The following is a 27,970-nucleotide window of genomic DNA, read 5'->3' as shown; positions in this document are numbered from 1 at the left end:
TGCCTCCTTCAATACACTTTTATGTAGTTAAGAGAGGAATAACTAAAGCAAACAAACATAAAACACAACATTGTTTTACCACCTATTACCACCTATCCTTTATATTTTCATGGATATACAAATAATGTAATGCTGCTCTCTGGTGAAGCTGCTGTCCTTCCTTCTATTGAACCTGGGGCTCAGCCTGGCTAGCCAAGTGCTGCTCCACCATCCGGGGCAAAAAGTGCTGCAGGAAGTGGAAGAATTCTTTGAAGGCAACAGCCTGTTCAGGCGCTGGAGTGAAACTCAAGCTGATGTGTGCGTCTGGCTTGCCAGGAGTGCCATCTACATCCAGTTGGGCACAAACTATGAATCGCAGTAGAGGGTCCACAGGCCTCGCTTCACCTTTCTGCTGGGAAATGGCCTCAGACACTTTTGCCTCCAGTTCCAGCAAGGCGGCCTTGTCTTTGGGATCAGGGTGTAGAGCATGGAGCTGTCGACGGACACGTCGCCGTCCCTGCCACACATGGTGCCAGACTGAGCAGTCCCAGCTCATGTTCTCCCCAGAGGGGAGCAAAGCTTCAGTTCGTGGCCTTTTAGCAAAAGGGGAGAAGATATCTTTCTCCTCCCCATCATCCAGGGACCGTTTGAACCCTGCTGCCAATGGCTCATTCTTTGTTTCTGACTGTTCTTCTTCCTTCTTAGAATCATTGGATGCCAATTCTTCTCCAAATCCCTGTGTTTCCAAGCAGCTACATTTTAGCACATCCCTTAAGACAAATGCTACACCAGCACAGACTTTCTGAAAGCCAAGCTGGTGGAAATCCCCACCGTGGTGCTCAGGGGACTTTGAAGGCAGTGCTGCCAGTGTCAAAGGGAGGCAGATGATGAGTTCTCCAGCTGTATCAGCCTCAGTCTCCAAATTGCCTGGCTGGAACAAGCGGACCAGTCCCCAGATCTTGCCTTTGGTGGACTTGCGCTGGTACTGCAAACTCCGGCAGTATTTGGCAGCACTGCGGCAGCACAGCTGAAATCGCTGTGCCGTCTTCTTGTTGACATTAGCAGCTACATTGTGACTCAACTCAAAGGGGTCTTGAAGACTGAACGATCCAATTTTGAATTTGTCACTAACTTCAGATGATAGAAAAGTGGACAGAGGCAGTAGCTGACCTTCCTGGAGAGATATCACACAGCCTGAAAAATCGTAGTCTTCAAAGACATGGAAGAATTCTGCTAGAAGGGAGCCTAGAATGAGAGGTAGACAAAGCAACAACCACTGAGTCCATTGCAGTGGACAGCCACTGTTTACAAAGCAGAGGGCATGAGCATGCACATACAACTGTGTCAAGTACAATTACCTGTCCCTCCACCTCTTCCATCACATATCCTGGAAGTCTTGTCTATTTAGACCCAAGATCCACAAGAATGTGTATAAAAAAGTGTACAAGCCATACTTATAATTATCTATTCCAAGTTCCAGCCCAAAAAAGTGCAAAAAAGTTAAAGAAAGGTACAGGTTTTCAGGATGCTGAATTCTGCATCAAGTACCAATAGACTACATTAGACTACATGAAACAAAAAATTAAAATTAAATTAAAAACAAAATAGCTTTCTCTCTGATTATGGTATGCACATGCTGATCATAGACACTGATCTTATGGGCACATATTTTCCCAAAAGAGGAAGGTAGATAAATGTGATTAAACTGGTGTGCCAGACAATGCCCTCGTCTGATAAATGTCACATTGAATATAAATATTAGTCTCCTCAGAGCAACTCACAAAGGCTCTCTTTATTCCTGCTTGGGTCCCATTTGGCTGAATCCTTGGGGAAGCTGCAGTCCCATCCATCTACTGTGGTCTGCTCCTCATCATCTGTGGAAGAAGGAAGGGAGAGAGTGGAGGATGAGAATAATGCCCCCACATGCATGAGCATGTAATCGCTTTAACATTTGTATCTTGTTTTCCCCGATTTCATAGTAATCACAGCACTGAGTTCTAAATGCACCAAGACTGACTGGTTGAATTATCTGTTATACAATCCTGATGTCAAGCTGACTTTGTAACCATTTTTGAAGATGGAGACAGCATCTGACATCTTCCAGTTTGCTGGGGCCTATCTCATAGGGAAAAGGGTTGGTTCTGGAGACCACGGTTTGAATCCCTGCTCAGCCATAGAAACCCACTGGGAGACCTTGGGCAAGTCACACTCTCTTAGAATCAGGGGAAGGCAAAGGTAACATCTTGCACAAATCTTGCCAAGGATTACCATAAGTAAGAAACAACTTGAAGGCACACAACAATATCAACAAGTACTGGGTGAAAACTGTACACAAAATCAAAGCCAGTCTATCTAATTGGGACCCTCAAGGTGTGCTGGATTCCAACCTTTATCCGCTAATGTGACTTGTAGTCAAATACTCCTGAATGGCATCATGTGAGGGAGTGTGGTTTAACCAGTAAAGCTGTTCAATATCCTAACCTGAGGCAGAACTTACCTAACAGTTCCCTCAGGCGGGCAACTGTGGGCAGGACTGGCGGGCTGCGTGTCTGCAGGAAGAAAAGCACCAGCAGCGTCAGGGCATAGTTATTGAGGAGGGGACCTCCACCAAAAGGGTTCCCTATAGAAAGGGAAAGAGAATCTTAGCAAACCTGGCCTCCTCCCCTCCAGCCCAAGATCCCATCCCCATGGGATCTCTAGTCTAGTCTCTCACTGTGTCTCAGCCCAGAAAATCCAAAGCTGCACCCCAAAAGTATCCAATAGCAATAGCATTTACATTTCTATACCGTTTAACAGTGAATTCAGCACTCTCTATGCCAGCACTGTCCAAACTCTGGCCCTCCAGTTGTTCGGGACTTCCGCTCCCAGAAGCTTCAGCCACCTTGGCCAATGATTTGGGATTCTGGAAATGGAGGTCCAAAACACCTGGAGTGCTAGAGTTTGGACATCACTGCTCTAAGCAGTTTACAGTTTGTAAGCCAATTGCCCACAGAAGTACTCCAGAAAGCTTCATTGGGCCAGGTGGTACCCCTGCTTTTTTCCATCATCTCCCTGCTGAAGGACTCTGGAGAACTCAACATCTTTTTCCAGTTGATTTTACCTTTTATGTCAGGGATAAGGAAACCGTGTAGCATTAGATTATCATACCCATCATTCCAGAAGCTGGCCGTGTTGGCCACTGGACTCCAGAGGCTTTTGGAGGGCCTCCCTTCAAATAGGGGAAGCACCCCCAAATAGCACCCGCCAGTGGTTTTCCAACATGCCTGACAGGCCTTATAAAATTTGATATATTATCTTAAAAGGGCCATGGCTAAGTGCCAAAGCCCAAGCTTGTATTACAGAAAATCCAGGGTGACTCCTATACATCTCTAGTGGAAAAAAGTACCAAGAAGATAGTGAAGAAAAATATATTTCTCAGCCTAATCCTCTGGAGAGATGCCTTGCAATACAATAACACATGGGTGTAAAGGCCAGAATCCTGTTGATGCTGAGATAACTGGAGCATCAAGTGGAAATGAGGAAAGAGCAAGAGGGAAAAGGTGGTGGGTGCAGTGCCTGGGAAAGAAGAAATAGGCTGCTTGGAGCCTGCAGCTTGGTCATCTCTCCCCACTGCTGCCTATGTGTAACTGTTTTTCATTGTGAAAATAAGCTGCACTGATCTGTGCATTCATATCTAAGCTGATCAACGACTTGTGGACATGCCAAAATGATGATTTCATATCTAAATAGTATAGCTGTGCCCAGCAATAAGAACAGGAGGCAGAGGATTGTAGAATCCGTACCTGTCACTGGGCCCCCCCTCCCTTTGCAAACAGCTATGCAAAGATGTTAGTCATGTGAATACATCAGAAAGCAATGGTCGTTGCCCACTGGTTATTGTGCAATGGGACCAAAAGTGTGCGCATGCTACCAGATAGGTAACCAGGTGCACAACATTATCTATCACCACAAGGTGGTACAGTACAACTGCCATGTAAGTCCACAGGCAGAGTTTTCTGCTACACATGTATGTCTCTTGGCCTGAGGTAACTCCTCGTGCTCCACATTCTTGTGAAGTTCCATTTGTTTCACTGAGACCATGGTAATTACAGTGAATTTAGATGATGCCATTTTGATTTCCTATGCCTCGTACCCCAAGCTTTATTCATCCTTGCCACTCATTCTCTATTTACCTGCCAGCACCTGCTGCTTTGCCCAGTAACGCACCACATAGACTAAAGGCCTCACCCTCTCATCTGCCTCAGTGCAAAGCTGCAAGAAACGTGTGTTGCAGAGTGCCAACCTGCCAAGGGAAAAAAATAGAGGGGGACACGTGAGCTCTTAATGCAAAATTGCAACCCCCCTCCATTCTATTTTAAAATGTATCTCAGTTGTAATATGTCATTACTGGAGTTGAAAACACTAGAGAGAGTATGATGCTCTACAACAGCCTTTTGAAACTTGATAACACCACCACCACCACCACCAAATATTCTAGACTACAACTTCACCATCCCCAGTTGTCATGACCACCTGGAGATAAAAAGTTAACTTCAGAAACCATGCCTATGAGGAACGACTTATGGAGCTGGGGATGTTTAGCCTGGAGAAAAGAAGGTTAAGAGGTGATATGATAGCCCTGTTTACATTTTTGAAGGGGTGTCATATTGAGGAGGGAACAAGCTTGTTTTCTGCATCTCCAGAGACCAGGACCCGGAACAATGGATGCAAGCTGCAGGAAAAGAGATTCCACCTCAACATTAGGAAGAACTTCCTGACAATAAGGGCTGTTTGACAGTGGAACACACTCCTTCCTTGGAGTGTAGTGGCCATCCTTGGAGGTCTTTAAACAGAGGCTGGATGGCCATCTGTCAGGGATGCTTTGATTGAGAGTTCCTGCATGGCAGAAGGGGGTTGGACTGGATGGCCCTTGTGGTCTCTTCCAACTCTATTATTCTATGATCGAATTCCTATCTTGCAGATTATCATTGCATAAAATGTTGATAACAGATGTTGTCCAACCACATCTGGAGGCTCAGCAATTTCCAGTGCCCACATTAAAACAACTGACGCGTAGATGCATGTCTATACCTGTTGTTTATGGAGATGTCACCACGCAGGCCAGATTCTTTATGGCAAAACTTGACAACAGGACGACGGGCATTCAGCACAGCTTGGACATTGTGAACTCCTGGGACACACTTTTGCAGCACAGTGGCAACAAGTTCTAGTACTTCAGGCACTGTGGCTGTGGTCAGGTCCACATCACTTAGGAGTGAATCCTCTGACTGTGAGTCTAGTTTTGGATTGGCTCCATCCTTGACACAAAAGAGAAAGGGAAGACATTAAGAATGGATTAAAGTAGTTATATCATGGTACAAAAAGCCCACTGTTGTCTATACTGAATATAAGGCTTCTCCAGGATTTCAAACAGAGGTCTTTTCTGGACCTTTTGGAGTTACTAGAGACTGATGTGAGTTGCAGTCCCTAACATTAGGAGAACCAGGCTGCCTATTGTTACCGAAAGAAAGGTGAGGGGATGGGGGTGTTGCACCAACTGTGTCACCATCTTTAAAAGTATGGGGAATTGCTTAGCTCAAGGACACTTTGCAAGAGGCTAGGTAACCTTAGGACCAATGGAAGTATGGAAACTGGATAGCAGAGCCTGAGGGCATTAAAAGGGATGATATTCACCAGTCCAAGTGTAGACCACAGAAAGCAGGAGTGGCTTAGACTGGAGTCTGAGGGTGACTCAGCTCATACATGGAGCATAAACTGAGGACTAACTGTATGCATACTGTGTGTGCAGAGGCTAGGTTTTTGGGATCAATATTTATACCTGAAATCTAGCCTCAAGTAGTGTGATATCTTCCAACAAAGACCTGATGGCTTTCTCAAGAATCGACAATGGGATTCTGGACTGGTTGATAGATTTAACTTCAGGGTAACAAAAACAGTAATTGGATGAGGACAACCCTAGGGTGGACCGGGAGGTTGGCTGGAAGCATGGCAGGAGGAAGACAGAAAGAGCTGTCTTACTGCTTTGGTGCAATGAGACTTCCTTTGTCTTTTGGTGCAAGAAGAAAAGGGCAAAAGGGTCTGGGTGAGGAAGGAGTCAGCACAGTGAGGAAGTAGTCAGCACATCCATTGTAGTGAAATGCCTACAGGTTTTCACTGTTTTCTTGTGGAACTTACCTAGTGTTCCAAAAGGTTATTGGGACCTCTTAAGAATATGCTGGCTCCAGATATGAAGATATGGTGACCCCAAATACAGGGCAGGGTATGCAGGGTGTACGAACACTAACCTTGTTCCCTTTCCTATACATGTTCTCAGCCCCATTCGTACCTGCGATGCACTGGAGCCCTTGGCAGAAGCCTGGAAGTGTTTTGCCTTTTCAAGGTCTAGGAACAAATCTAGGTCACAGCCAGAGACATCAAAGCTGTTCACTGAGGAGCCAAAGGGGAGGATGGCAGAACCTGGGAATGTGGAGGCCAAAGTAAAGGTTATAAGATAAAGCTCAAAATAGCTGACTGGGGCAGATAATGAGAGAAGCAACTTACCAGGGAAAAATTCTAGGAAAACTTCCTGGAAGAGTGTGACCACCAAGTCCCGCAAGCGCCGCTCACTCTCTGAAAATTCAAAGAGTTGCACCATCAAAGACATCTGCGCATCCACCTGTAAGAAGGGGACCAATAGCAAGGTTTCAGATAACAGTAATTGACAACAACATTTCAGCCCATTTTCTAGTATGGCCATTAGCAAAATGGCCACATCGAATTAATTCACTCACGTCGTCAGCCTGGCACAACTTTTGTGCCAACTTCTCAGGATTCAGCTGCTGCTGCCTGGCTGAACCCTGCTTCCTAGGAGGTTTCTTTTTGAAATCCTTCTTCTCTCGAGGTTTGACACGCAGCTTTTGGCCTCCCAGACTATGGTTGGTTTGTGCCAAAACGTTCTTCAGCATCTCTTCATTTTGCAGTTCTACAATGGCATAGACACCCTAGCAGCCAAATGTACAATAGGAGGAAATGTATATATAAATCCTAGGGACTCAGTGAAACTTAGTACCATAAACATGAGTATCTTGCCCTTAGGAATGAAACAAATTATGAAATTTATCAAATGGAGTATGCAAAGAGTTTGGCGATATTCAAAGGGAGATTCAGTATACATTTGGTGACAATGTTGTGTGTAAAACCATTCTGGGAAAGCACTGAGGGAATTATTTTGCTATACTTATTCTGCCTTCTCTGTTCTTTGAGAAACAAAGCTACACCATTTTTTAAAAACTGATAATAGTTTCAGCACTCCAGGAATGTGTATTCCTGCATGGCAGCTGGTAGGATTGGATGGCTCTTAGGGATCTATTCCAATTCTATGATTCAATTATTTATTTTCTTTTAAATAGTCATGCTATTGCCACCATCACCTTATCCTTGTCCATCACAACATTGACCACTTCCCCATAGGTTTGGAAATAATCGCTCAGCTCCGAGGCTGGTGTCCCTTTGCTGAAGCCACTGACAAAAACACTGCGAAGCTCTTGGGTCTGGCGGATACTACGGAGGTTTTCCAAGTGCTGGTGCTTTTTTCCACGCAAGTGATCATCCAGGCTGGGCTCTGTAATATAAAACCAAGATTTTTTTTTCAGTTGCAATTCTGTGGATAAGAAGCAGCATAAAACAGCCCTTTTCTCCACTATTAAAGGTCTGTGTGCTGATCCATCAAAGTCAGATGGCTAATACCTTTCTGTAACTAAGAGCCATAACAGACTGCAGAAATAATCCATCTTGAGACCAGTGCTAGGGACTTTTGGGAACTATAGATGTTTATCACACTATACTCTTAAAGTGCTACTATTCCACTTTGACTCCTCTAGCTGCCTCCTGTTGCATTCTGGGATTGGCAGTTTTAAGGAGGGGTATTTAGAATTCTCAGGCAGAGAACTTCTCCTTAAAACTGCCAATCCCAGAATGCAACAGGAGGCAGCTAGAGGAGTCAAAGTGGAATAGTAGCACTTTAAGAGTATAGTGTGATAAACATCATAGTTTGTTGTGGCACCAGAGCTCTCTAACAGAGAAGGCCCAATGCCTCACAAAACTACCGTTCCAAGAATTCCCTAACACTGAGCCAGGGCAGTTAAAGTGGTTTCAAAGTGGATTATTCTGCAGTGTGTTTTGGCCCTAAAACCATAGTTAGATCACCATGAGAAGATGAAAATTCTGGATTAGGAAAGCATTAATAAACACAACTAAATTTCCCTGCATATGGACCTCTCCTCTATATACTGAGGAAGAAAAATATGATAGACCAGCTCATGTAAAGGACACAAAACCAGACGCTTTAGGATGTGGAAAAATAGTGACTTCTTTAGGGCAAGGGTCCACCTGAGGGCAAGATGGACCCCTGGTCTGATGCTTTAAGTCTCTTCCCACATCATTAAGCAGCATACTGGTTTTAACTTGTGTGCAGAATCCTAAACCTGGAAGAGACCCCAAGAAGGGCCATCCAGTCCAGCCCCATTATGCCATGCAGGAACTCTCAATCAAAGCATCCCCGACAGATGGTCATCCAGCCACTATTTAAAGACCTCCAAGGAGGGAGACTCCACCACCATCTGAGGGAGTTTGTTCCACTATCGAACAGCCCTTACTGTCAGGATGTTCCTCCTAATGTTGAGGTGGAATCTCTTTTCCTGGAGCTTGCATCCATTGCTCTGTCTTCTAGTCTCTGGAGCAGCAGAAAACAAGCTTGCTCCCTCCTCAACATGACATCCCTTCAAACAGGGATACCATATCACCTCTTAACCTTCTCTTCTCCAGGCTAAACATATCCAGCTTCCTATGCCTCTCCTCTTAGGGCTTTATGGTTCCCAGGCTATTTTTGAGCTGCTGTATTATCATCCTCCCGTGTCAATATGTAGATGGGACAATAGTATTGCGCTGGCATTGTTAAAAATGCCAGGGGGGGGAGCTTTGAACCCCACTCCGAAACACACTTTAATAATAATAATAATAATAATAATAACAACAATAATAGACTTCCAAAATAAAGAGCTCTTGTGGCACCTTTGAGCCTAAATGGACCTGAGGAAGTGGACCTAAGTTATTATTATGATTATCATTAAACTTTTATTTATACAGCGCTGTAGATTTCCATCTTGCAGCCGGGAGGGAGGGAGGGAGCGGGAAGGGGCTGGTTTTCATTTTTATTACTGTAACCCGCCCGGATTCCTTGTGATCGGGCGGGCTATAAATAAATAATTTATTACAATTAAAACTCGATAAGAAGGAAAGCCCAGGGAAGCTCACGCTGCCAACTTCCTTTCTTCGAGTTAAGTCTCAAAGGTGCGACAAAAGCAACACAACGGAGGCAAGTCACGCTCTCTCAGCCTCCTCAGGAGGAAGGCCATGGCAGGGCCCCCAACAAAAGGGCCACTGAGGCTCCTTGCCCAGGACTCACTGTTGGCCACCGTCACGCGGCAGAGGCAGCAGCGGAACCCTCCTCGGGGCAGAGCCTCCACATCCCCCGCCGGCTCCGCCATTTCCCCGCCAAGGCCTCCTTCAAACACTGCGGAACGTCCCCCGCCGGAAGTCCTTTCCTGAGACGCTCTGGTTTTTCTTCTCTATGGTTCCCACTGGGAGCATGCGCGGAAGGCGAAACGTACGCTTCTGTGTAGCGTGTATTGAGCACTTCCGGTTTTCCTTCAGAGGCGGGGCCTGAGTGCTGAGCGGGAGGAGCGAGGCCCGCCCACCGCGCGGGCCTCAGCTTTGACTGACATGGCTGAACGCGATGGAATTGTGGGAGTTGTAGTTTTTTTGTGAGGCATTGGGCCTTCTCTGTCAGAGAGCTCTGGTGCCACAGTGAAATATATTCCCTGCATATTCCATAGCATTGAACCATGGCAGTTAAAAGGCCCAAAAGACAGTGTTGCAATGATCCAATTTGACACCACTTTAACTGTTGTGGCTCAATGCTGTGGAATTCTGGGAATTGTCGACAATTCCCAGAATTCCACAGCATTGAGCCACAACAGTTAAAGTGGTGTCAAATTGGATCATTTCTGCCATGTGAATGCAGCCATTCCCTAGATTTATTCTGTCAGATATTGGAACTTCTAGTCTTTTCTCTCAGGCCTAAGAGGAAAGATTTAAACTGTTTAACATGTTCGTGTTGCCATTAGTTGATCTCAGAATTAAGAAATTTAAACCCAGTTACCTCAGTCCTGGTGTGGTAAAACAGGTTAAAAATTCAGAATTTGACTAATGCTCAGGAGCTGAAGATTATAGTGCTGAAATGTGAAATGTACTCGAGCAAAAGTTGTTATGTCTCTAGGTCGTGTCAAATGTTCTGTTTTGGAACGTAAACGACTTGGAAAATGGCTCCTAACTTAAGCTTCAAACACAAATAAAAGGAAGTACTGCATAAACAGTTTGAGGACCAGTGAAACAAAACGTATAGATAAAAGACGGATTGATGACCAAGCCATGAGGGATAAAGACGTATGCTAGGATATCCAATGAATATACAGGGGTGTCAATGGCCTTCCACAGTTTTTGTGTGGGTTTTTCAGACTATGTGGCCGTGTTCTGGAAGAGTTTATTCCTGACGTTTTGCCAGCATCTTCAAAGAAGATCTTCATTCTTGGAAGATTCCAGCCACACATGCTGTTGAAATGTCAGGAATAAACTCTTCCAGAACACAGCCTCATAGCCCCAAAACCCCACAAAAAAGTATGGATGCCGGCCATGAAAACCTTCGACTTCACAAATTTCAATTTCCTATTTGCTGCTGCCATTTTAAATTCCTCTCTTTTGAAAAGCAGCGGTACATATTTAAATTTGTTTCCCTTTAGTAATCACTGTTTTAGTTCTGTCTTTTCTAGGGCCTGTACAGACAGGCCAAAATAAAGCTGCTTTGAGTCCCCTTGGAGGTATGCTGTTTAAATAACACACGCATCTTAAGAGGCCAGAAGCTGTGCCAAAGCTGTGCTGCAGTCCTTAGGGCTGGAATGTAGCTTTGGCACAGCTTCTGGCCTCTTAGGACGCATGCCTCATTTAAACAGCATACGTCCAAAGTGGCCCGAAGCAGCTTTATTTTGGCCTGTCTGTATGGGCTCTAAATTACAGTCGGCCTCCCTTATCCACAATTCAAGCATCCACAACTTGGAAATATTTTTAGAAAGTATAAATTCCAAATAGCAAAGCTTGATTTTCCAGTTTTTATAAGGGATACCACTTTGATATGGCATTATATTTAATGGGACTTGAGCATCCATGGATTTTGTTATCTATGGGGGATCCTGGAATCAAACCTCAGTGGACCCACTGTATTGTAACCTGCCTTGAATCCCACTGTGGGAGAAAGGCGGGGTATTAATCCTTAGAGTAAATAAGTATTAAATAAAAGTCCCAAAGAGAAAGCTAGTAGTATCAGCAGCTTCAGGATTATTGCTGCAAATAATTTTGTTGTGGGGGTGTTAAAAAATAATCTGCACAAGGTGTCAAATATGTTAGGTATGGCACTGATTCCTTGCCTATATCACAGCCTGGTCTTTGATGGAAAACTATCCAAACTTCAACCAAAACTGCTGCATACCATTTCCTCTCTTCAAACATTTCTGCAACCTGGATATTTTATCCCAAATGATGGAGACAGATATTACCCTTCATTCATTCATACAGGCAAAAAATTATTTTCATGTCCTCTAAAAACTGTGTGAATTGGCCTTTCTTAGTTTTCTCAATAAATTAGAAGTCACTACTAGAGCACTAGAATGAATGTGTTCTCTAGTGTGTACAAACATATACCCATTTACTTTGAGATCCACTGCAAGTCTGTGCAATTTACTTCTGGTAAGACCATGTTATGCTGTTAATATGTGAAAAGGTTCAACAAAATTTTCCTTTGCTACCTTTAGTCTGACTGATGTTCAGCAGAAAAGAGTACAAAGGATCTAAGAACCAACATCTCATTTCTGCTTAGACATAAAAGGAAGTTTTGCTGTACCTGTTCTATGTCTCTCCATTTTCTAACGGCTGGCTGGGGATGATGGGGATTGTATCTTGAGGGCACTACACTGGGGTACATTGAGATACACTGCTCTAGGGTATGAAAAACATGTTTTGTCTATATTTATAGGATTAAACTGGGCCAAATTACTTACCTGGGAACTGGAGCCAGGACGAAGAAACTGGAGGTAAGGGAAAGAAATGAATTCTGGTTCAGACTATCTACTATTACAAGAGAGATTTATCTGAATTCTACTGCTTATGAATTCTGAATTCTACTGCTGTTAGAAGCAACATTTTTCAAAATTTTGACAAACCAAGCCTATATTCCTAGTGAACTCCCCACCCAACATGTAGTAAAAGATTAAAATGTACAAAAGGAAGATATGAAGAAAACAGCATTTATTTATTTTTGTTGCTATAAGAACCAGAGGCTGACTTAAAAAACCTGACTTTTCCTCTCTAAACCATGTACAAAAATGGGCTTGTCAAAGGTTGGGTAAAGCAACGGCGTGGGGTAGCCATGTTCTCAGAGAAGCGGAGTTGCTCCCTTCCCTGAATATGTACGTAGGACCAGAGGGAAACTTTTTTTTAAAAAAAGGGACACACAAAAAAGGAAAGAAGACACACAAACACACACAAAAAGTAAAAACAGCCGTAGAGGCAGCATTGAAGGGAAGAATCTTGAAAGGGATTCTGTGTTCCGCTTATTCTGTGCCACACCTACAGTATCCTCTCCCCCAAATGAGGGCACAACCTGCATTTCTAGTGTTTCCCTGGAAGGGGGGCAGCTTTGTGCGCAAGTCTTTGGGGAGGGGGAAGGAGAGGGAAAAACAACGTTAAAAGGTGGAAATTAAAAAATAATATATATAAAAAGAATGTTGGGTGTCTAGGATCCCGGGAGAAGGGAGGGGATTGAGAAGAGATGTCCCTGCCTGCCTGGCCTGATCCCAGCAAACGCTTGGTGATTTGAAGCTCTGAAGTCCCCTCTGCCAGAAAGGCCTTGGACACAAAAAAGGGGTGTTGGATGAAATGGCTACAAGAATCCTAGAGGGGATGCCAGAGAAGCAACAACACTCAGTCTTCCAGGATGATGGGCTCGCTGGTGCTGGCAGGATGGACTGGAGGCACGGGCACCAGGGGGGCTACCACGGGGCGGAGGGGCAGCACCGATTTCACCTTGAGTGGCAGGTTGGGCCGGCGGGCAGCACGGCGCATCTCCAAGTGGCTCAGAGCCTTGCGGAGTGCTCTGTGGAAGGAAAAAAAGGAATAGAACATTGTGTAGCTATGACAAGAGGCTTCATAAAAAATAAAACAAACAAAAAGAGGACAAAACCCCAGGTGCATTCCTCAGAAAAGAGGAGACCGTGCTGAAAGACGCAATCCTCAGGTTGGTGCCTGGGAACCAGACCCTGTTTTTGTGGGCTCCATACATAACCTTTGGCTTTAACCCTCCTCAGTATTTCCTGCCACTTGCTTTTCTCAGGTTCTTTCCCTTCCCCTCGCAGCTTTTGCGTCAGAGATCTGGACTATTTCTAAATATGGTCCAGAATCAGCAAGCTTTTACAGAATTGTGGGTTTGCTCCTTCCAGTGTCAAAGCCACAGAAAACTTTTAGCCACTTAAATGTATAATGAAAGAAAATCTTACCTAAAAATCATACACTTATGCAAGTTGGAGGAAAGGACTCTTAGGAACAGCTCACTGCTTCTAAAACAGGAACTGTGTCCAAAACTAATGCTACTTACTTGACACACTCCTGGCTTTCTGAGTATTTTGTGTGTGTGCATACACCTTTAAGTCACCTGCCGACTTGAGGGAATGCCACAGATTTCATAGGGGATTCTTAAAGAAAGGAATAGTCAGAGGTGGCTTTGCCAAGTCCTTCCTCTGAAACACAGCATAGCCTAAGGTAAAGTGACAAAAGTTTCTCGACCTCACACCGGCTGCCAAGGAACTCGGACCAATCGAATAGTTGACACAAGGTGCATAGCCTTTGCGTACACATGGCTCATTTTCCTTTTACCACCTCATGTTCTTGCCAGAAAAAAGCATATATCCAGAATTCCATGAAAACCCAGTATATGTAATAAATCTAAAATGAAGTAGAATTTTACTTGTTTGGGAGACAGACACTAAAATTACCAGGTGAATCACAGGCTAAGTTACTATTACTTGACTTAGAGGCCTCTGACTGTTCGAGACCAAATGAAGTCCTCCTGGTTTAAGCTCAGAATTGTTGAAGAAATGGGGGAAACGGGGAGAGTTCAAGGTCTGCATGGAGAAATCTAAGCAGCATTAAATAGCAGGTGGTATGGGAGGGGGCAGGGAGACTATATTTTATTTTCACACCCGATATGCATTACTGGCACAGATTCCATTATCTCTGGCAGAAGGACTGAACCAAAGAGGCCAACCCTGTGCCATACCGCCCCTTTGCAGTACCTTTCTGCTAGCCCCAATGGCATGTTAAAAAATCCCTTCCCCAGTACCTGGTGTCCTTGGTAGCCACAAAAACGACAGGGTTGGGGGCGTCGGCCGGGTTCAGCTTCTGACGTTTCATGGCAGGCTGAGTGCTCGACCTCATTCCGGAAGTCATGGGCCGCCCGTTGGCTGAGAAGGGGAGCCCGCCCCCTGCCACCTGCACCCGGTCGCACACAGAGCTATCAGCGAGAGGAACCCCCCCCCAAAGCCATGTCCATCTTTTGCTGGTTCCCTCTCCCACCCTCCCAAGTAAGCCTATGTGCTTGGCTCTAGGAACGCTGGCTACCCCTCCACCCACTAACTGCTCCGGTGCAGAGCCCAGAGAGACTCAAATGACTTGAGAAACATCTTCACTCTAACTAGGGGATAGAAACTCAAGAAAATGTAAGCAGCACCAAACCAACATCCTCAGTAACAGCAAATGTTACAGGAATCCAGTGCAATTTGAGAACAAATCACAACCTTCCCTTTTAGACTCGTAAAATTTTGGAACTGCTATGTTCCAGAAGCCAAACTAGTTTGTGAGTCTCCCCCTCCCATACACAAAGCACAGCTTCAAAAATTTGTGCCCCTCTAACACATTTGCTCCCCAAATGTTCAGAAATGCTTCCAAACCTCACTGTCCTTTACATCTTTTTGCCACAGCCCCATGACACTCACACTCTCGTATGCTCGCTTGCCCACGATTCCTGCCAAGCCTCGGTTCTGGGTCAACTGGTTTCTATTGATAGGCGTTTTAGTGCCTCGCGGGGTTTTTGGTTTCAAGGGGGCTTGAGCAGCTGGAAAAGCAAAGAATATTGGGTTAGGGTGATCTGAAAGAGAAATACAGGTATATCCAAGTATCTTGCCTCTACATTTGGAGATAATTGTTCTTTTAATAGTTTTAAGGTTTTGGTAGGGCAGAATGCAGTGATTTGTTAGTGTTTTTCTGTCTTCCATATGATGTTTCTCACCATCTACAAATGTGCTGTACACTTGGTGTGCTGGGGAAAGGAGTAACATTTTCCCATGATCTGTGATGGTCAATTTGCCCAATTTGGAAATCAATGCCGAAACATTTTTGTCCAATTTGACCATAGCAACAAACCACAGAAAGGGGGTAAGGTGAATGAACTCCCATGCTTGTGGCATGCTCTTAAGCGCTGCATCATTGTTTGAATACTAGTCAAGTGGTAAGTATTAACAAGCCGTACCTAGCTCCTTGACAATGGTAGCCAGGGGAAGCCGCACCAGAGGGTGAATCTTGAGAGGAGTCTTTGCAGCTTTGGGTAGCCGGATAGAACCTGGAGAGAAGGTGCAGGTAACCGATATGAGATCCAGTAGACCTCCTAGTAATTTACAGGCAGCCCTTCCTTCCACCCACAATCCCAAGACCAGGTGGTTCTTTCCTTCCAGCCCACGTACACTCCGCCTTGATGGCGTTGGCATTGATGGGAGCATACGGACGCCGGGCAGCTCGACGCGGTTGGAGGATATCCCGGCACATCCGCCGTGCAATGCGAGTTAGCTTGGTGGTCTGCAGCAGGAAAGTTTGCCGGTTCTTCGCCAGAAGTTTTGCCCTGTTGGCACTAGTCGTATATGGCGAAAGGCTTTGGGCTTCTGGTCGAGACATATGGCCCCTGGAATGTGGCTCCTGTAAACAGGAAGAATGAGATTTCCCTGTAGCTTATGATGTGAATGATTAATGGCAGGAGCGAGGCAGGGAGGAAAGGTGCAAAATGGCACCTCAGTTTTTTAAAAGTGGGTAAGTACACTGCCACCAAGAGTCCCTTTCCCCAAGACGCAACTTGCACTGCCACAAAGCTAAAGCCTCTGGTTTGTTTAAGGGCAAAGCTGTTTTCATGGTCAGAAAGGAGTATATGAATAGAAATACCCTCTTGACAAAGCCCACATCTCTAAAAATATGCCAGCAAGGCATAACAAGAAACCATGGTAAGTTTTAGAGGCCTCAGAGACAACAGGAATTAAAGAGATAAAAAGAAAGGATAACTTGGGAATTATCTGAAAACAGAGACTATCAAGGGGTGTTACCGTGACACTGCGTGCTGCTCCTTCAAGTTGTGTTGGGGTCTTCAGGCCACCATATTTCTTCCAGTAGATCCAACAAGAAGCACAGAGGCGGCACTGCATGTTGGGTGGACCCCAGGCATACCACTGTGCTGACTGGGTAGCTGTGAAGCAAAAAGGAGACAAGGAAGGCTATGTAACAGATTCAAGTAGGTCGAAACCTGAACGCCACAGTCCTCTGGCCAGGCTGAGACATTATTATTCCAATGTTTATGCCAGCCAATTGCCAAACTATATCAACCTCAGGACTAAAAAACTGCTAAACTCGTTTGTACCAAAATGACACAGGGTCAGATTCCTTCATAACAGGAATATAAGACACCCCCCCATCCTCTGGTCCAGAGGTGTACTTACTATGGCAGCTCTCACAGGTCAGTCCCTTCTGGAAGCCAGCTCCATTCATGCCAGGCTTGGAACCCACAGAGACAATTTGGTTTGGATTCGGTTTTGTGCTGGAAACAAGATGAAGAGAAAACAGCACAATTAAAAAGGTCTGGCCACTTTCTCTGTGCGTTCTCTTTTCGAAGTCTATAACAGGTGGGTAGAGATGCTTACTAGGTGGGTATATACACTTGCTTCAGCTTGCTGTCAGCTTCAGCTGCTTTCAATCTTTTCTGCATGGAAAGGGAAAACAACTAAGATAAAGAACTGTTGTGTTTTGTGGCCTGCTCAGAGATCCAAGTATAAAAACCATTTAGCAAGTGACCCCAATACACATGAATCCTTGGACAAAGGACACTGCCCATGGGCAAAGTTCTTTTCAAGCCTCAGATGTAGGTAGAAAACTGCTCACCCACCTGCTGAATGTATCGATCTGTAGTTTTCCACATATAGTAGAACTGCACAATGCTGGCCAGTGACTTCCATGGGAGCTGCAAGGAACAGAGACTTCAGGAATGTGCATTGTTCCAGCCAGTATTAATGTGGTCTTGAATGCATCTTAGGCTTATCCTGGTTAGAGCCATCTACACCCCTCCCTCAATCCTTTATTTTGAGAAGGGGAGTTGGGTATTTCATTTCAAGTTAGAAGTGTTGTTCTCTGAGAGCGTGATATTTATTTATACCCTGCTCTTCAGCCAAGGCTATCAGAGCGGCTATAAACTGTGGTTGCTCAGCAAGGGTGGTAGGATAGGGGTCCACATTCGGGAGGAGGGGGGAGATCACAACCTTTCTGCTTTTGGGGAACATAGGGATGATGGTAGTGAAAAGCTGAGCCACTGGAACTCAAGACTGGTCTGTTCAAGCCAATCTATATCCCCAACTCACAAAGTCCTGTCGGATGTCATTGAAGTCTTTGCCGTATTTCTCCAAGGCCTCCTCAAAGAGCATAGCTTCTGAAGCTGACCACTCCTCCATCTCATCCCTGCACAACACAGGTCCTCCCTGGGGCACTAGTGTTGACATAGCCTTGGCCAGGTCATAGCCGTTCCGCTGCAGCGTATCCATTGCGTGGAACTATCAGGACAGGTAAGGATAGGCTGTCAGAAGAGCTGAGCCAGAGTGGGCTGTGACTGTGTGGTTTGTATACAAGTGGCAGAATTGGATGCAAGCATTACACTTCTTAGAAATGTCAAAACCAGATCAGACCTTTTATGAAAGCACAGTTCAGGAAGATCAGTGAAATAACCTGACATGATACACTATGGGTTTGGTGCCATCTAAGGACCCATACAGACAGGCCAAAATAAAGCTGCTTCGGGTCACTTTGAAGGTATGCTGTTTAAATGATGCATACATCCTAAGAGCCCAGAAGCCATGCCAAAGCCACACTCCAGTCCTAAGTCCTCCTATCATTATGGTTAGAAACACTAGCTTGAAAATATGTAAGCAATGCTGAAGAACCATCTGAATAAAGATTTGAGATCAAAAGCATTCAGCATCTGCCCTAATTAGCAGCAGAATTAAACTGGTAGGAACTAAGCTACCCATACCATATCCACAGGGTTGTTCTTCCACTTCCCTCCCTACTACTAGTAGTAGTACTACTACTACTACACACACACAGAGTGCTTTCTCACCAGTGTAATGTCCCGGGAGGCTGCAGCTGCACTCATGTGAAGGCTGGGCTGCCGGATGGAGCTGCTGCAGTCAAGGGCCCGTGCAAAGGTACCGACCGCCCTGGCACAAAAGAGAGAAGAAAGGATTCACAACCCATAGGAAGTAGAGTCAACTGGGCAAGAGGAGCTACAACATCTCCCAGATGGATCTCACCGAGCGACCACGAGGAACTGGTCAATCTGTCGGTCAGTGAGGGGGTTGTCAGGGTCCCACACCTTCATCTCCATCTTCTGCTGGTTTCGGTTGTCAGATTCTCCTGAAGAAAGATTAAAGAGGGGTGATAGAACTACACTTAGATCACCCGTTTCCACTGACTGGGGGGAATACATTTTGTACAGCAAGTGGGGCCCATCTCAGTTACCTTCTGCCAGTCGCTCAGGGATCTCTGCCTGGTATTTGCAGCCAACCCTAATCTCACCCTGGTCAGCTAAGAGAGTCTTCTGAACTGGGTCAAAGACCAGTGAGTAGAAAAAACAATCCTGGAAGGAAATGTGTGATAAGATGAATTAACAAAAAGTACCCAGAAATCTTTAATCTCTAAATTTTCACAACACATCCTATTTTGCAGAGTTTGGGAGGATGTCTTGGCAACTACTCTAGTGAGAAGACTGAGAGACATCATTCTATCACAAGCTTCAAACTTGTAGAATCTCACAAGCAGCCATGGAATTGCCCCATTACTCAGGCAGCCTTACCTCTTTATCCAAGTACTGGCTGAGGATATCTGTTTCATTGAGTAGCGTCACACTGCATTTTCCCCTACAAAGGCCAAGAAAGATTTGTATCATAGTCCTGAACTTTGTGCCCTGCTACCGACTGGTCCACCCCCTAAGATCCTGTTAGTACAAGAAGATGGTCTGCCCTAGCAGAGAAGCCCTCTCTTTCCCCTTATATCCCAAAAGAACAACTACCAAAAGGTCTGATCCACTGTCTTTAGTCTTCGCTTACCGTATATGGGTAGCAGGCAGAGATTCGAACTGGCGTGACAAGAAGAGCTCACGGTGCTTTAGCTGGTGACGTTGTTGTTCTGACACTGAAGGCTGTTTGGACTCCTCTTCAAATTCTCCTTAGGTTTAGGTGGAGGGCGGGGGGAGATGGAGAGAGTGAATAAAAACTATCAGGTGTTCAGTTCTGTGTCTGGTTTGTTTACTCAGCCAGCCTGGTAATTCTGAGAACTAATTTTGAGTGGCAAGGTTAAAAGGGGGTTTCCAGTTCATGAAGACTAATTTACTGCATCAGGTCTAACGTTGTCCAACCCAACGTTTTCTTTCGCATCATAAAAGGATGTCCCTTCTCTCCTCAACCCCATGCCTGAGAAGCCCTGTGACAGTGAATAAAATATACAACTTGGACTGGAAAGAGATACGTTTAAATCTCCACAAAGCTCACTAGGTAATATTGGACCACCACCATACCCCCCCTCCCAATTCATAGCATTGTTGAAAAGATAAAAATGGGATACCACCAGGTGTGTGAGGCAGGCCGGGACATAATTACAATAGATACATTAAATGTTTTTTTTAAATGTACTGCCTCTATCATTCTAATCACCTATCATACATAATAACCATGAATAAACCTGTCTTCTGCTATGAACATGTTTCATTTACTTTTAAAAATCATCTAAGGCAATAGCTGTCACTCTATTCCATTGTGGTGTCTGGTGTAATTTAATTACAGACTAAGGAAAGTCTGCCCCTAAATTGTCTCTACTCAGTCTACTACTACTCAGTTTTTCTAGATGGCTGAGAGGTCTAGCACTATGAAAGAAAACCTGTCTTTTCTTCTTCCATGCTCTGCTCATAACATAACTTTTACCAAGGCCTCTCAACAATTTTCCCTCCCTGAACTAAACAGCCTCAAACACAAGCCTTTTCTAAGACAGGAAGCACTCTAATACCTTGATTGTTTCAGCTGCCTGTTTCACTCAGAATTTGAAGTCATTGTCATTGTTTCCGTTCTCACTTCCCTCACAAGCAAACACACTATGCTTGTTGCTTTCTCTTGGAGTCATTCTCAACACACACACATGAGAAGCAGCCAAGGCAGCAGTGGCCACCAAGAGGCACATTGTTCTCCCACTCCCCTTTTGTCCTCAAACTTGGCAGTGTCCCAGGGAGGGTGGGAACAAGAAAAACCATAGGGATACCAACATCACCTCCACCCCTTGCTCAGGAAACTCTGTGCTGGGATGGCAGGCAGGCATGTGAATGTGAGGCAGCCTTCAACAAGCATTCATCTCCCTTCCTTGCTCAGTCTGACTGGATAGTCAGGGTCCCAGTCCTTTTTCAAAAATCAAGGAAAGCCTAAGCACAGTCGTACGTACTCCTTCCCCTTCACCCTACAGGTGTGACCCAATTTTTGTTAGCCCTTCAGTAGCTGTTGATGCTAGGATCTGCAAAGATGCATCCTCCCAGCCTTTCGAGTTAGGTTTTGCACACATTTTCCTCCTAGGCCAAAAGTTACTATTAAACTTAAGTACATCCTACCCCTGTTGAAATTTAACTATGGGTCTGGACAGATGGGGAGAAAGGGGCAGCGAGACATCACCTCTTTCTGCCCCCAACGGAGTTCGCAGCAACCAAATGGCACAGCCTCTGGGAGCCCTAAAAAGAACACACTCCCAGCGGGTTCTTTTTAGGGCACACACGGGGCACCATTGCCACCCTCACATACACCAATGACGCTGTGCCACATTTACGTCATCATGGCGGCCCCCGTGTGGATGGGGGCAAGCCATGATGGTGCCGACAGCATACGGTAGGGCTTGGGAGCGTGCGGACGCTCCATTCTCCCAAGCATAAAATTGGCCCCAGGCCGGCTCATGAAGCCAGTCTGTACTGAGCCTAACTCATAACATGCAAAAAACCAGCCACTACCTCTGTGTGTTATTTGGAGGTGATAATAATAATAATAATAATAATAATTTGTTTTATTTATATACCGCTATTCCAAAGATCATAGCGGTGAACAGCAAGTAAGCAAATTAGCAAGTAAGCTAATTTGCCCCCAACAGTCTGGGTACTCATTTTAGCGACCTCGGAAGGATGCAAGCCTGAGTCGAGCTTGGGCCCTTTGCTGGTCTTGAACTCGCAACCTTGTGGTTTCGAATGAATGGCTGCAGTACAGGCATTTAATCACTGCGCCACCAGGGCTCCATACTCTGCAAGGAAGAAACTGAGGCCACGTAAGTGTCTTTATCCCTCAAGAAGCGAAGAAAATCTCTCTGAGATTTTTATTCCAGATGTGTGTATGTTGGGGGTGGGTGGGGGTGGGTAATGAAGCCTTGAATGCTTTCTCTTCCTGGCTGGATTCCCTGTAGATGAAAGAATTCTCTCATCCCATCACTACAGACAGAGGACAACAGCTCCGTTCCTAGTCTTTTGCTTGTGCTTTCCACATCCTTCATGCGCATGAAGGTGTCACCAGTCTGGCTGCTGAAGACCCATTTGACCTGTTCAACACAACATCCCAAATACTCTGCTGCACAGAAACAAAGAAACACTAACCCCTTGAAGCCACTGTCCTGCCTACCACTGATAAGCGCACCATTTTTCCTTGCTACTCACGAGCATTGCTATCAGCCAGGCTGTTGAGGCTACTGGAGATATCACGACGCCGAAACAGGCAGACCACTTTGGCCTCCACATTGCCATTGGCCGTCTGTGGGGGGAAAAGAGTTAAAGAGAATGGGATCATGCTGTCTGTGGGCATACAGCTTGTCCTATGGCTTCAGGATGTGGTGCTAACTTCAATTGTTTTCCCCACACCCATTTAACCCACATCTTGCTTCATCTCCCACGTATCTTAATGGGCACAACTGGCTCAGCAGCCCATTGGAGTATTGCCCTTACCTTGTTAAGCTCCTCGATACGGCGGACAAGGTAGGGGTTACTAGAGGAATTCTCAAAGTAGACATAATCTGTAAGAAGGATGAAGCAAAAGCCAATGAGGGGAAAGGAGCTAGAAAGCAGGCAGGCTCATATCCTCAATAGGCACTTGCTAATGTAACAACAGTCAAAGTTTGTGCACACTGCTTTTCTCCTAAAACATTCTTAATGGTTTCAGGATGTTATTTAAGGAAAGGTGGGCAGACTTCCAGAATTGTGTGTGTTGCTAAATAACCCCAAACTTTACCAATGTGGACATACAGTTAGGCTTAAAGAAGAAGGCTGTCTTCAAGCACAGATAGTCAATGAACTGGTTTGCAATGTTCATGGGGTTTTTTATAAAAAAAATAAAGGTTGGAGGGAGATCTTTTAGTCCTTTAACATGAACACACACTCCTGCTTTTCTTCCAACCTTCCTTACTTTTAAGAATCTAACATGGGTGGGCTTTTTGATAAATAATGGAGTCAATAACCTGTGGTGATTTACTGCAGTTCAACCAGTGAAATCAATCCATAGGTTTGGACTACTCTCTGCCTGCTCCTAATCTAAACTATTTTACCCCATCTCTTTTGAACTAGGTCTAAATTATTGTCAGCATCTCTATCAAGCAACAAAGGGGCCAAGGGGCAAGCACCTAGCAGAACCAGATTTCAACCATGTTCCTCATAAGACCATGTTAGACTCATTCTCACAAATACACTCCAAGAACATAACAGAAGTCCTGTTGGTAGACCAGTTCAGCCCAGCATCCTGCCTCTCTACAATGGCTACTCACCTGCTTCCAGGAAACATGTAAGCAAGCATGGAGGAAACAGCTGCCCCATCATGAATTGAAACATGGTGATTTCATTCAGTTATCATGGTTAACAGCAACTGATCAAGTGTGGAGCATAAAGTGTGCGGTTTGTATGCCAGGCCTATCAGAGAACCACAGCAAAAAATAGGCAAGTATGCCTAAACTGGGTCAGTTCAACCCTTCAACCATTCTCTTCTTCTGGCCCAGCTTCAAGAATTCCTACCCTCCACTTCAGTATATCTATTCCACAACTTCACAGGCTGTCAACAACAGTGGGCAACTCTGGCCTTCTAGATGGTGTCGCATGGCAACTCTCATCAGTCCTAGCCACCATACAATCCATGGTGGGGATGGCTCTTGGGAGCTGCAGTCCAAGAGCATCCGAAAGACCTGGCTTCTGATGTTCTATGTCTCACAGAGTGCAGAATTAAATTTCTGGGTTCATTTTTCTATTGTTTAAAGAGAACAAATTTGGAGAATGAGGGCTAATGAAACCAGACAGGGTATGAGCAGACATTTTATTATAGCAAGGAAAGCATGATGTTTCTTTTACTTGTGAAATTTCTTTGCTTCTCCCCCACAGTGCAGAAGCAATATATACCAAATAGGCAAATATCCTAGATTTACATATTTCCTATACGACATTAGACACCAGTTTACTCAGCACAAACTTATTAGTGGTTCGTCATTTTGCTAAATATGTTTCTCCCATTGTATTTATATAAACGTGTACACATTTATTGTATTTTGTTGTATTATAACTATTGTTAAGTTTACTTCCAATACTATAAACTCTTAGTTTTTTTAAAAAATAGTATAAACATTTCCTTAATAAAATATAGACAAAGATAGGCTATAAATCTTTCTTTCCAAACCATATAAGGGAACCTACATGATCTTAGTCATGGATAGCAGTAGTATAGTGTTACTAGCACTGTCAAAAGATGGAGGCTGAGATGGCAACTTGCTGAAAGCCATCTGGTAAATTTATGGCTGCTCTGAGATGGAACTAGGGACTTTCCATCCATAGTTCCTGTTGTTGCTTTCTTGGCTACAATTGTTCAGAGGAAGTTTGCCATTGTCTTTCATTGAGGCTGAGAGCATGTGATTTCTCCAAGATCACTAGTGGGTTTCATGGCCGATCTAGGAATCGAACCCTGGTCTCCAGAATCCCATTCTAACACCTAAACTACTATGCCATGGTGGCTCTCTCTCATGAAGGTGACCCTATATCATGGGTTTTTCTGAGGCTGATTTTGTGTGACTTTCCCGAAGTCACTCAGTGGGTTTCCATGGCCAAGTGGGAATTCGAACCCTGGTCTCCATGTGGTAGCCCAAAGCTCAAACCACTATGCCCCGCTGGCTCCACAATTCTTTTAGTGGTTGTGCGCCTTCAATTCCTTTCTGACTTAGGGTGACGGTAAGGCAAGATTTGTTCAGAGGAGGTCTGCCATTGCCTTTGGCTGAGAGCATGTGACTTGTCCAAGCTCACCCAGTGGCTTTCATGGCTGAACTGGAAACTGAACCCTGGTCTCCAGAGTCACTGTCCAACAGCCAAACCACCACACCATGCTGGCTCTCCATAATTCCTATGCCTGCTAGGTTTTCAAGTAATGGAACTGCCAGTCATTAGTCTGACATTGGAAAATGCTTGGACTGCTTCTTGCGTACCACTATGACTGACATTTTTTACTCCCCTGCCACTAACAGCTGCTAAGTACATCACTCAAGTAATTCCAGTTCAGCCCACAATAAACAGAAAATAGTGACACTAAGAAGAAAAAGAGTTAGGCTGACAAACTCTATGGTCAATATCTGCCAGAGGTTGATTGTAGAATCATGTTGGAGGACCTACAAATGCCAAGAGAAGGGTTTTCTCTAGGAGGTTCTAGGGTTCTCCAGCACAACTCTATGGCCAACCTCTGGCAGAGTTGCACTGGAGGACCTAGAGATTCCTAGAGAGGACATATTAATCCCAGTCTTGGGAAAAGAGCGGGATAAAAGAGCGGGATTCAAATAAATATATAACAAATAAATCAAATCCGCAAATAATCACATTTGTGGCTTTGACTTTTGTGGATATAATTATTTGTGGTTTTGATTAATATGTTCTCTCTAGGAATCTTTAGTTCCTCCAGTGCAATTCTTTTATTACTTACATAGAGTTGTGCTAGACGTTCCTAGATAAAACATTTTTCTAGGCATTCATAGGTCCTCCAGCATAATTCTATGATCAGCTTCTGGAAGGTTTTGATCATAGAGTTGCACTGGAGGACCTGGGCGTTCCTAGAGAGGTGTTCTCTCAGTTAAAAAAAGAACAATGTTCTTTTTATTTGCATTTCCCCCCACATTCACGGGGGTCCTTCACCTCTAACCCCAGCGAATATGGAGGGATCACTGTACCGGCTGAGAATCCCTTACCCAGAATTTGAACATATGAAATACTCCAAAATCGTCCTTGATGGCTGAGATAGTGACACCTTTGTTTTCTGATGGTTCATTGTACACAAACTTTGTTTCAGGCACAACATTATTTAAAATAGAATGTATAACATGACCTTTAGTTTTTATATATATATATGTGTGTGTGTGTGTGTGTGTGATGTATGTGAAACCAACCAATATCATGCTTAGACTTCAGTGCCATCTCCCAGATATCTCATTGTGTACATTCATTCCTCCACATTCACTGAGGTTAGGGGCACAGGACCCCCGTGAATGTAGAAAAAGCACAAATAAGAAAAAGATTATGTTTTACCTGAGAGAACACCTCTCTAGGAATTTCCAGGTCCTCCAGTGCAACTCTGTGGTCAACATCTGCCAGACATTGACCACAGAGTTGACCTGGAGGAGCTACAAATGCCTAGTGGAGTGTTCTCTCTAGGAATCTCTAGGTTCTTCAGTGCGCCTTTCGGTTAACGTTGACCATAGAGTTGTGCTGGAGGACCTAGAGATTCCTAGAGAGACATGTTATTAAAATAAGGGAATAACCAAAGCTCCAAAAGTCAAAGCCGCAAATGTGGAGGGACAAGTGTCCATGCAGATCTCATCTTCACAATTCCCCCAGAGAGGGGCTAAGCCCCTCTACCTAGTTTTAGTTTTAGCCCCGCTCTGTCCTTCACCTGCCCAGCCCCTGCTACTGAACTTGCCTGCTCCTCCTGAGTACTCCACCGTCACTTCCAAGCTTTAACACTCTCTCGCACAATACAGCCCCTACTTTCTATTAAAACGCCCCTAGCCCCACGCTCACACTCTTTATACCTCTCTCCGCTTATTCCTGAAGAATCTCAATCTCCTCCACGCTGTTTTGTCCAGCAGTTTGCCTCCTGCTCCTAAATGCTCTCTTTACTTTAAAAGGAGGCCCCTAGCCATGATAAAACATAGTGACCCCACTCCCAGGAGTAATTCCCTTATTGCCTCCTCCAAACTATTCAATTCCTTAATCGAGCCTAAAAAAGCCCTGAGTGGGTGACCTTTGGTGAGCCACACTCTCTCAGCTTCAGGGATGGCCACTCTGAAGAAACTTGCCAAGAAACCCCCCTTAGGGTTGCCTTAAGTTGGGAAAGACTTGAAGGCACCCAACAACTGGGCCAAGTCACACTCTCTCAGCCTCAGAGGATGGCCATAGCAATACACACACACACACACACACTCATAGGTTTGTCTTGAGTTGCTGTGATCCCGAAAGGGCTTCAGGGTCCACAACTGGGCAAGTTATTGTCTCTCAGCCTCAGAGGAGGGCCATGGTCTCACACACACACACACACACACACACACACACACAGAGAGACATATATATGATAGGTTTGTCTTGAGTTGCTGTGATTCAGGAAGGGCCTCAAGGCCGACATGAACTGGGGCAAGTCACACTCTCTCAGCCCCAGAGGAGGGCCATGGCCAAGCCCTTCCCCCCAAAAGGAGCCCCTGGAGGAAGGAGCCCAGCCCGGGGTCTCCGGGGTCTCCTGGGTCTGGAGCGCCTCCAAAGGCTGTTTCCCGCTCAGTCAGAACTCTTCCGCTGAGCCCCGAAATAATGGCCCAACGGACCCCCGGCCCTTGAAGCGCGGCTTCCTTCCGCCTCCTGAGCCTGGCCTTCCTGGGACCGAGGCCCTGGCCTGACTAGGCCCCACTCCGGAGGCCTGCCCCTTCCACGCTCCGAGGCCCGGCTCCCTTCTCCTCCTTCCGGCCCGCCTTCCCCTCCCTCCGAGGCCGCCAAACCCTCGCCTTACCGCCCACCCGGTACATATTGGCCGCCATGGCGCCCTCGGCCTCGGCCAAAGCCCCTCAGGAGCAGCTCCGGACCCGGCCGCCGCGCTTCATCCCTTCCTCCCGCCGCCGCCGCCTCTTCCTCCTCCTCCTCCTCCTCCGTCGCCGTCTTCGCCTCTCCTTCTTCCCCACGCAGCCAAGCCTTGAGGGCTTCGTGCATTTCCGGAAGTCCTCGGCACCCACTTCGGGCGTTTCCGGCGACGCCTCGGAAAAAAGGCTGAACCGTGTCCTCGGCACCCCTTCGGGCATCTCCGGAAATGTTCGGGAGTTTCCGGCAACGCTTCGGAAAAAAGCCCGAGCTCAGCGTCCACGGCATACCTTCGGGCATCTCCGGAAAGGTTCGGGAGTTTCCGGCAAAAAGCCGAGCCCAGCGCTCGGGTTTGGTCGGATTAAACCATTAGCGTCAATAGCGGGGGCGGCGGACCGCACCAAGTGAAGCCCT

The 27,970-nt window shown here is 45.5% G+C and overlaps 2 protein-coding genes across 5 annotated transcripts; both read right to left on the bottom strand.

Annotated features, from left to right (window-relative positions):
• Nucleotides 1–9: 9 nt before the first annotated feature.
• Nucleotides 10–12,143, bottom strand: LOC149301993 (speckle targeted PIP5K1A-regulated poly(A) polymerase-like). Of its 2 annotated transcripts, none has more exons than XM_089483224.1 (10): nucleotides 12,126–12,143; nucleotides 7,389–7,579; nucleotides 6,750–6,959; nucleotides 6,520–6,634; nucleotides 6,305–6,435; nucleotides 5,050–5,276; nucleotides 4,152–4,261; nucleotides 2,477–2,599; nucleotides 1,761–1,853; nucleotides 10–1,224 (listed from the first exon to the last, which is right to left on the bottom strand). In XM_089483224.1, exons 2-10 carry the CDS (start codon nucleotides 7,401–7,403, stop codon nucleotides 164–166), a joined length of 2,085 nt encoding a protein of 694 aa, XP_089339350.1. In that variant the 5' UTR covers nucleotides 7,404–7,579; nucleotides 12,126–12,143; the 3' UTR covers nucleotides 10–163. The 2 variants fall into 2 exon arrangements, with proteins under 2 accessions (XP_089339350.1, XP_089339349.1); XM_089483223.1 differs by lacking the exon at nucleotides 12,126–12,143 and adding an exon at nucleotides 9,422–9,768.
• Nucleotides 12,144–12,355: 212 nt separating this feature from the next.
• On the bottom strand, nucleotides 12,356–27,633 carry MTA2 (metastasis associated 1 family member 2). Of its 3 annotated transcripts, none has more exons than XM_089483843.1 (18): nucleotides 27,492–27,633; nucleotides 22,433–22,500; nucleotides 22,148–22,241; nucleotides 19,527–19,644; nucleotides 19,274–19,337; nucleotides 18,940–19,057; nucleotides 18,732–18,834; nucleotides 18,539–18,638; nucleotides 17,787–17,975; nucleotides 17,318–17,392; nucleotides 17,076–17,134; nucleotides 16,875–16,972; nucleotides 16,485–16,624; nucleotides 15,858–16,086; nucleotides 15,647–15,736; nucleotides 15,114–15,232; nucleotides 14,462–14,632; nucleotides 12,356–13,219 (listed from the first exon to the last, which is right to left on the bottom strand). In XM_089483843.1, the coding sequence occupies exons 1-18, from the start codon at nucleotides 27,517–27,519 to the stop codon at nucleotides 13,007–13,009; spliced, it is 2,076 nt and encodes a 691-aa protein (XP_089339969.1). In that variant the 5' UTR covers nucleotides 27,520–27,633; the 3' UTR covers nucleotides 12,356–13,006. The 3 variants fall into 3 exon arrangements, with proteins under 3 accessions (XP_089339969.1, XP_089339970.1, XP_089339971.1); XM_089483844.1 differs by having other exon boundaries at nucleotides 14,462–14,610; XM_089483845.1 differs by lacking the exon at nucleotides 14,462–14,632.
• Between the last annotated feature and the right edge of the window lie 337 nt (nucleotides 27,634–27,970).

The sequence above is a fragment of the Sceloporus occidentalis genome, unplaced genomic scaffold (genome assembly GCF_023333645.1).
Source record: "Sceloporus occidentalis isolate IW3139 unplaced genomic scaffold, rSceOcc1.0.p SCAF_20, whole genome shotgun sequence".
NCBI classification, from domain to species: domain Eukaryota; kingdom Metazoa; phylum Chordata; class Lepidosauria; order Squamata; family Phrynosomatidae; genus Sceloporus; species Sceloporus occidentalis.
The sequence above is the reverse complement of the archived record's forward strand: the minus strand, read 5'-3'. Positions and strand labels throughout refer to the sequence as shown.